Source organism: Octopus sinensis, linkage group LG4 (genome assembly GCF_006345805.1).
Source record: "Octopus sinensis linkage group LG4, ASM634580v1, whole genome shotgun sequence".
Taxonomy (NCBI): Eukaryota; Metazoa; Mollusca; class Cephalopoda; order Octopoda; family Octopodidae; genus Octopus; species Octopus sinensis.
Window position 1 is genome coordinate 119,220,512 of NC_043000.1, and position 9,824 is coordinate 119,230,335.

The 9,824-nt window shown below is 37.7% G+C and overlaps 1 protein-coding gene across 1 annotated transcript in view; it reads right to left on the reverse strand.

The window, feature by feature from the left end:
• The window catches only part of LOC115211110, a 28,451-nt gene extending 26,478 nt beyond the window's left edge, over positions 1–1,973 (reverse strand). Inside the window, exons 1-2 of the mRNA XM_036502644.1 lie at positions 1,955–1,973; positions 1,634–1,764 (exon numbers count right to left, since the gene is read on the reverse strand). Of these exons, the coding sequence (XP_036358537.1) occupies positions 1,634–1,718 (85 nt within the window). The 5' untranslated portion in view covers positions 1,719–1,764; positions 1,955–1,973. The remainder of the gene's footprint in view (positions 1–1,633; positions 1,765–1,954) is intronic.
• Between the last annotated feature and the right edge of the window lie 7,851 nt (positions 1,974–9,824).

Here is a 9,824-nt window from a genome sequence, read left to right on the forward strand (position 1 = left end):
AAAGCTATAAAAACAAATGAAATCCAAACTAAAAATAGAACAGCAACGAGCCATGATAAACGATGGCAAGAAAAGCCCCTTCATGGTAATACTGCACTAAACTAACGCAAAAGAAATAGACAAAGAAAAATCCCAGGCAATGGTTGAGAAGCTCAGGACTCAAAGCAGAGACAGAGGGATTTTTATTGCAGCACAAGAACCAAAGCCTCCCACCACCCAAATTACCAAAAACATGTAATAAAAGAAATATTACAAGTAACTGCAGAATATGTGGAGATGGACAAGAACACAATATCACATTATCTCTAGCTGCCCAGTCCTGGCTAAGAAGGAATATATTCACAGACATACAGAGTTGGAACCTACATACATTGGAAGCTATGCCAACATTATGGAATAACAACAGAAAAAGATGGTATAGGCACACACCAGAAAAGGTCACAGAAAACGAGAAAGCAACCATACTCTGGGATATGCCGATACACACAGATAGAGAAATTAAGGCCAACAGACCAGATTAGTTGTCAGAGATCATGAAGAAAAAAAAATGCTTTCTAATTGATGTATCAATACCGGCCAGATACAACGTGTCTCTAAAGAAATGGAGAAACTCTCAAAATACAAAGACCTGGAAATATAGATAAACTAGAATGTGGAACCTGCAAACAGAAACAATTCCTATCATAGTAGGTGCATTAGGATGATAAAAAAATATTCAGACAAATACATAACAAAAACACCAGACTTACAAACACATATAACATACAGAAAATTGCACTACTAGGCACTGCACACATCCTACGCAGAACACTTTCCATACAATAACCATCAGAGCATCACAACAAATCACAGGCACATACCCAAGGCACACAGAGCTGCGCTCGGTAATGAATGAAAGCACGCTATAAAAATAAAACTACTGAATAATACTAATAATAATATAATAATAATAATAATATAATAATAATAATATAAAAATAATAATAATATAACAATAATAATAATGGAGATGTATAAATAGCTCCTACTCTACGAAACTTTTTGTCTGTAAGTATGGGATCATGGAGAACCACAATGACTTTGAACAGTGACAATGAATCCCTAAATGCTGGAGATGTAAGAATTTCATGTGGCATTTTCCATGGTGACTCTCTATCACCACTTCTCTTTTGTCTAGCCTTAATACTTTTCTCAAAATTGCTCTTTTTGTAAATCTCTCTCTATATAAAGCTGAAGTTGTCTGTGTATGGCAAGTTCGGTAGCCTTCAACTAACACTATCTCCTCCGAGACCCTGCGGCACAAGTCGACCAAAATTGAGAGTATGATAGAAGAAGGGTTGCTCTTCATTTCGTAGAAGAAAAAATTCAAATCGGACCATGTTAACACCAAAAATTATTTACATCAAAAAGGTGCTTTTTTTCTATGAAAATCCCTATTTTTTACGATTTGTTTTTACTGCTGTGTCGCCATTTTTCGGTGTATTTCAATCAGAAAAATGTTCACTTAAAGAGAATATAAGCTACATAATGCAAAATTTTTACTTTTCAAAAATTCCAATTCTAAAGGGTCAGAACAAACCCGAGCAACGCCGGGCGATACTGCTAGTTATGAGAAAATATATTATTTACTCACCGAGTGACAACGACATTGATGCACTGAGAACCACTAAAACTACCAGAAAATAGTGAGTGCTTTCTGCAGATCTGTGTCCCATCATTCTCTTTGGGTGGAATATTCAATTCAGGCTGATGCGAGCGCTCGAACTGAAAAAAGTAAGCAAGTTAGTTTATATATATGTAGCTCGGAAATGTGTACGTGCATCTTATAAAAAACATGCGTATATAAACGCACGCACGCAGATAATTTACGCATGATTATTTCTTCAAGGTGTGTTTAGATATGCAAGAGTTTAGTATATAACGGATATTATGAATGCTAAAGTTGTTTACATACTTGACACTTTACAAAGTGTGTCCGTTAAATAGCAGATTATAGACGGTGCAATTTCTTGTAATGAGAGTTTGCTACCGCATACTAATACAGTCGTGTCTGTACAAACATTTCTTTCTTCTAAGAACCCTACCTCAACGATATTTGGTTCAATTGTCAAATAAATTTTTTTTAAGGATTGTCTTGAACTATAAACGTTCTTTTATGAGGCAGAAAAATAAATAACGAGACTTCGTGATTGTCACAATAACTTATTTGAATGTCTACTGCTTAAAACTGTCTGATAATAACTTTTACAACAAGCGCTTTCTATTTTATTATTTTTCTTATGTGGCTTTGTGCCAAAATGAAAAACATTTGCCTTTCTCGTCGTTTTCTGTCGGCTATTATTCGCAAGTGTGAAAACACAATGTCGTAAAAAAGCCACACTTGGATATCTAACGGGCCGGAGTGAGCGAATGCCATTGGGTTCCAAGCAGTCATGCACAACACTTACTCGGTTGTGCAAGGCGAACCATGAGTCGAAATGTTAGTAGATTTTATACTTACCTCGACGGCCTGCCATAACTTACAGGCGAGATGTTGCGAAAAGCCATTGAATTACTTGTGGTGGTGCGCGGTAGTCCAAGGTGAAAATCGCCGGCTTCGAATGGTCTGTTATTCAAATATATGCCAGACGTGTTTGGCCACGTCTTCACAGACGGCTACTGCAATTGGCAGCAGAACTGGATTGTTAACAGTTATAAGAGGCAAGGAAAGAGCTAGTGCTGCAGAGACAGAACTCCGTAAATGATTCAATAATTGATAACCAGAATCCGTAAATCAGTGTTTAATGCTTGCCATCGATGGTTCAGTTGGGTAAGCGCAAACATTCGCCATTCTGAATATCTATCTTCAACAAACTTCACTCCAACCGATACATTATAAATAGGATGGGTAAAAAACCTGATTTCAGTGATCAATTTGGATCACTCGAATGTTTTAGATTGAACAACCATTGCCACTTAACAGCCCTCCCCAAAACAGCTGGTTTACGTACCATTATTCGCAAGCTGAATTCTCCCAATTTACAGTAGCATTTGCATGGGTGACAGAGTGGGATCGACACCAGGGAGGAGGAAATAGGAACCACTGCACCCCCAGCTTTTCTAGGTGTACTTTTAGATTTAGAAAATACAGTATTTTATTAATTCATTGCGGCAGAAGCAATTCCGGTAGCTATAGAGGATGGTTCTCGCCTGCAGCAATATAAACACGAGTACTGGTACTGCCAAACACATTGTGGGCCACTGCTTTATTGAATGCAGAGAGTTTTGAGGTTCAAATTTTCTTCATTCGACTGCAATATTCATTAGTGATACCTGTTTTGTTACAGGTGCCATTGTAAGATATATTTTCATCCACTCCTAGATACCTGTAACATTCCTCGTCAGATACAGGGGAAACAGTTAAATCATTGACGGAGATGTCACTAGTCTGGTTTATAGTTTCCCCCTTTCAACAACCATATAATAACATTTATCCTGACCAAACTCCAACCCGACATCCTTTGAAAATGTTGTAACTAAGTCAAGGTTCCTTTTTTATCTCATGAATATTCTTTGTTTTAAGTTATCCACAAAGAAACAGTGTGTAATTTTGGTATTACTGTTTCCTTGTGAACCAGTGAGATATCCTTCCGACTCCCTTAACATGAATGACAAGAGATTTACAGAAAGTATAAGCAACATCACAGAGACGCTGTCTCCTTGGAATATGCCTTTGCGATATTGTATTCTATCGGTGATAATAGTCACCCTTTGTATTTAATTACAAGATGGAAGCCCACGAGGAAATCAGGTCAGTTATGGCTTTAACTATTCTCACTGGGACTTTAGCAAAATGAAGGACTTCTAGCATCCATGAATGGGAACTGAGTCAAAGGCTTTCTTGTAATCTAGCCACATTGAAACTAGGTTACTCCTATGCTCTCGCACCTCACAGTTTTGTTGATTAACAATTGCTCGGCACATCCCCAGACTCCCTGCTTCTCGGCTGCTTGTTCCGCTGTGATAATGTTATTGGTAAAATGGTACCTATTTATAGGTAAAATGAAGTCTTTTATAAAACTAAGAAAATAATATAAATATGAAATAGGTATTATCTATAATTATAGAACAATTCAATTTATTTTTTTATTTTAGTTTATCTTCCCAACCTATTCAATATTGATTAAACCACTGAGAAATATATGCTGAAATTTATTTCGGTAATTAATAGAATGGTGCTATGTCAGAAAATAATTAAAACAATTATGCTCCAAACGCATCACAAATATAGTCATAGAATGGGTTTAAAATATTAAAAAATTCTACGAACAGAATCCTCAATTCACCAATTTTACTAATAATCTAATTTGAGCACTTCAAAATCTCAAACATCTCCATACAACAAAGATTGAAACTATATCGTTCATTAACATAAAGCCCAGCATATCTAACCATGTTTCATTCAATTTTCTTTTCTTTTACTTGATAAATCTTTGTAGGGAGCGAAGTTGCTGGTGCTTTATCTTTTTGGGGATGCTATGTTGATTTGCTGTGGACCCTATGTATATGTAAACTAATTGGTTATAACAGTGCGTCTATATACAATATTTTTAGTCAGGTATTTATTGTTTAGCGGGTATTAATTTTGCTTCTTACAATTGCAAAATGTCGTAAACATCGATAGAGAAAACATGTGGGGTGCATGATCGGTTATACAGTTGCTATAAGTTTTGGTACTTCGATATTTTTTACCGTTATTAACACTATTACTATTACGTGTATATGTGTAAAAGTGTAGTGTTGATGATGATGAGTTGATGGTGATGATGATGGTGGTGGTTGTGATGTTTATGGTGGTAGTAAGGCGGTGAGCTGGTAGAACAGTTAGCACGCCGGAAGAAATGCTTAGCGGCATTTCGTCTGTCTTTAGAGTCTGAGTTCAAATTCCGTCGCGGTCGACTCTGCCTTTCATCCTTTCAGGGTCGATAAATTAAGTACCAGTTGCGTAATGGGGTTCATCTCATCGACTGGCCCCCTCCCCTAAAATTTCGGGCCTTGTACCTAGAGTAGAAAAGATTATTGTTATTATCCTTTTATCATCATCATCATTATTATTGTTGTTATTATTATTATTATCATTATTATTATTATTAACATTATTATGATTATTATTATTATTATTATTATTTCTTTTTACCACAGGTTTTGTTGGTTTTCCTGGAGTCTTGCATGCGTAAAGAATTTTGACAGAAAGAATTTTTTTCGCTCTCCGTTTTCTTGGTCGCAGTTCACACTATTACAGCCAACAACGGCTGCAATAAGTTGTATTACTATATAAACACCCTTGTAGGAGTGTATTTCTACTGTATTTCGTTTCCCAAGAATCCACGTAGAACTAAGTTGGATTGAGAATTTCCTTTCCAAATAACTTGCTAAATAAACAAATTTTATGAAACTGCAAAGCCCTTCTCATTTTAACATTAACGTCTGGTCTTCATGTACCAATAAAGGTGCATAAAGACCAGTAGCCTTCATGTAGCAATAAAGTACATGAAAACTCTATGCACTTTATTGTACATAATAGAGTACAATAAAGTACTTTTTCAATCACTCAGTCCCGGATCTCGCTTCCCTTCCGCCCATCTTTTATTCTTGTAGACGTTTCTCATCAGATGTTCATCAGACTGATTTCACCAGGTGCAACATTCTCAGGTGGTTAATAAATGTTTCTAGTTATCCATCGCTTCAATGATTTCTTTAAAAATCTCCCAAGAGACGTATAGACACTCCCCAGTTGACTGGGTCAAAACACTTAGATACCGTCCGTTATTAACCAATTAAAACGTGTGAGAAATCGCCAAGCAACGTGATATTCTGTTCTGAAAGAGGTGCAATAATCATCTAAAATATTCAATTTGAACCGACGCACATGATAAAACAGAGATATATCTATATATATAAAACTCTAGTTGTGTGAGTGTCTGTCCCCTTCGATTTAGATTCCTAACTCCTCCCACATTTTGCGGTGCAGTTTAACCAAATTCGGGTATCTTATAGTCGTGATTCATATCGAGCCCGTCTGAGTATTAGCGCGCGTCAATGATGAGTCTACGATTTTAAAAATAATTTAACATCATTTTTTATTCCATTTTAATGCATAAAATGCATCGTATGTCGATGGCGGCGGAGTTGGCGTCCACGCTCACAGCTGCACCTGTTTGCTTCTCCCCTTCTTCCCTCCCTCGTGAAGCTGTGGGGAAGGGAGTGTAAAGAAATCAACGTCGTAATGCGTTGTGAAGGAAACCAGCGTTCTTTTAGAACAACGACTTCATGGCTTGAAGACACCAAAACAAAAATGGCTAAGAAAGCCCGAATTTATAAGGGAAGTAACTCTCTAAAAATGCTTATATAGTTATTTCCCTTACAAACCCGAGCAACGCCGGGCGATACTGCTAGTTAATAATAAATCTGAAAGAACAAATATTGTAATAGACACAGTAGTAGTAGTAGTAGTAGTAGTAGTAGTAGTAGTAGTAGTAATAGTAGTAGTAGTAGTAGTAGTAGTAGTAGTAGTAGTGGTGGTAGTAGTAGTAGTAGTAGTAGTAGTAGTAGTAGTAGTACTACTACTACTACTACTATTACTATTGTGTCTATTAAAATATTGCCAGTGAATCTGGCAAACCGAACCTGAAAGAAACCCATCGAATGTGTGTGTGTGTGTGTGTGTGGTGTGTGTGTGTGTGTGTGTGTGTGTGCGTGCGCGTGTGTGTGTCTGCGTTTGTCCCTCACCCCGCCCACCATCGCTTGACAACCGATGTTGGTGCGTTTACGTTTCCTAAACTTCGCAGGTTACAATGAATAAGTCATGGGGTCGATTTGTTCGACTAAAAGCCGTACTCCAGCATGGCCGCAGTCAAGTGACTGAAACAAGTTAAAGAATAAAAGAAAAAGAATAAAAGATCATATATATATATATATATACACATATATACATACATGTGTGTTTGTGTGAGTGTGTTTGTGTGTGCGTGCACACGTATACAACGTAGTCACTCATAAACATGACGTTCGTAGCTGGAGTACTTTTTATTATAGATCAGAATTGTAACTGTTAAGGCTAACTTGTCCACCAAAAGCACAAAAAGCTCTAATACACAGATATTAGCCACAATTATGAAAGGACGTCATCCATGCGTAGCATTTCTCACCTGAAAATACTTAACTTCTGACAAAACCCTTATTGTTACAATTCATTTAACAAGTAGTTTACGCATATCTTTCAGGAAGTCAAATCAAAAACTCGCTCACATTAATACATGATCGTTTCTATATTACCAGGTGTGGTTCTGTGGGAAGAGGTTTGTTTCCCAACCACTTGATCCTGGGTTCAGTCCCATTGCGTGGCACATTGGACAAGTATCTTCTACTATAGCTCCGGACCAACCAAAGCCTTGTGAATGGATTTGATAGACAGAAACTGAAAGAAACACGTCTTGTGTGTGTGTGTGTTGTGTGTTGTGTATGTAAAAAGACAAACAATGTTACTATATCTATGGTCAAGAGGAAAGTATTTGCTTATTAGAGTTAGGAATTATTTTGCTATATTAGATCTTACGTTGAGTGGAAAGGAATATGTTGTGTGTTGTGTTGTGTGTGTGTGTGTATATGTGTGTGTGTGTATGTGTGTGTGTGTGTGTATATATGTGTGTGTGTGTATGTGTGTGTGTGTGTGTGTGTGTGTATTCCCCCGCTACTGCTTTACAACCAGTATTGGTGTGTTTACGTCCCCTTAACTTCGCAGCTCAACAAAAGAGCCCGGTGGAATACATGCTCGGCTTTTAAAAGAATTAATACTAAAGTCGATTTTTCGACTAAAATTCTTCGAGTCGCTGCCCCAGCATGGCCGCAATTTGAAACAAGTAAACACATAAAAGGATAAACGAATACCACCCGCTACATAGTGTATAAAAACCGAATCTGGAATATTAGCAGAAGAATCTCCAATCTTTCCTTGAGTAAGAAAATATTTGATAATGCAATCCACTATGGCAATAAAGTTTTACTAACAGTTCAAAGGGAAAATTACATACATACATACATACATACATAATTTTTCCATCGTCTCGGCTTAACAACCCTCATCGTTTGTTTTTACTGTGTTATTCTCTTCGTCCTATCTTTTACTGTTTTTACTTGTATTGTTTTTACTGTCTTCTTTTGTTCTTACTGTCCTGTTCTTGTTACCAATTTTTACCCCTCCGCAAAAAATCCCAAATTTTATTTACTTTGCTTTGCGGGAAGGGCAATTTCAAGGAAGTCGCGTCTTGTCCTTACCTTCGAAATGCAGAGTAGATGAAACGGGGGCAACTGAAGAAGGGGAATATTCCTTGTGTTGTATGTTCGTTTCCATCTTTTTGTTTTTATGTTTCCGTTTTTCATGGTGTTCAACGTTTTTTTGGTGTCCTGTACCCATATATGCATGTATATATACATATAGATGTAGGTATGTACATATATGTATGTATATATGCATATGTTTTATATATTATTTTGTTATTACATACATACATACATACATACATACATACATACATACATACATACATACATACATACATACATACATACATACATACATACATACCTTACTCCTTATCCAACAAATGAAAAAACAAACAACGTAGTTTCATATGGTTCACATATTCCTTTCCACTCAACGTAAGATCTAATATAGCAAAATAATTCCTAACTGTAATAAGCAAATATTTTCCTCCTGACCATAGATATAGTAACATTTTTTTCTTTTTACATACACAACTTTAAAATTAGTTACAGTTGCACTATAAAATGAAAAACATATCACCGACCATCAAAATCTACCTGCAACACCAAAGGTATATGTTTCCTGTTAGAATTTAACACATGCTTACCACATAAAGCTACAATACAGATGCAAAAAAATCTATTAGTAGGAGGAGCCTCAACAGAACACACCCCAGTGGCACTCCGCCGGTTACGACGATGTTGGTTCCAGCTGATCCGATCAACAGATTAGCCTGCTCGTGAAATTAACGTGCAAGTGGCTGAGCACTCCACAGACACGTATACCCTTAACATAGTTCTCGGGAAGATTCAGCGTGACACACGGTGTGACATGACTGGGCCTTTGAAATACAGGTACAACAGAAACAGGAAGTAAGAGTGAGAGAAAGTTGTGGTGAAAGAGTACAGCAAAGTTCGGCACCAACCCCAGCCGGAGCCTCGTTGAGCTTTGGGTGATTTCGGTCAACAAACACTCACAACGCCCGATCTGAGAATCGAAACCGCGATCCTACGATCGCGAGTCCGCTGCACTAACCACTGGGCTCCTCCACCCACCCAAGCACATGAACATTAGATAGCCATGACTTAAGGGTCATTTAAACAATATTTTACCAATCAAAGGTACACTGGCGACATAATTCTGCATGATGCAGAACTGTTTTGTTACATAGCAAAGTACGTCTGTAGTAATAGATACAAATGAAAGTATATAGGCATCCTACAAGAGTTGTGTGGAGGCACATGGCCTAATGGTTAGGGCAGCGGAATCACGGTCGAGAGATCGCGGGTTCAAATCTCAGACCGGGCGATGTGTGTGTTTGTATGCGAAACACCTAAGCTCCACGCGGCTCCGCAGAAGGTAATGGCGAACTTCTGCTGACTCTTTCGCCACAACTTTCTCTCACCCTTTCCTCCTGCATCTTGCAGCTCACCTGCGACGGACCGGCGTCCCGTCCAGGTGGGGAACCTATACGCCAAGGAAACCGGGAAACAGTTCTTATGAGCCAGACATCGATCGAGAA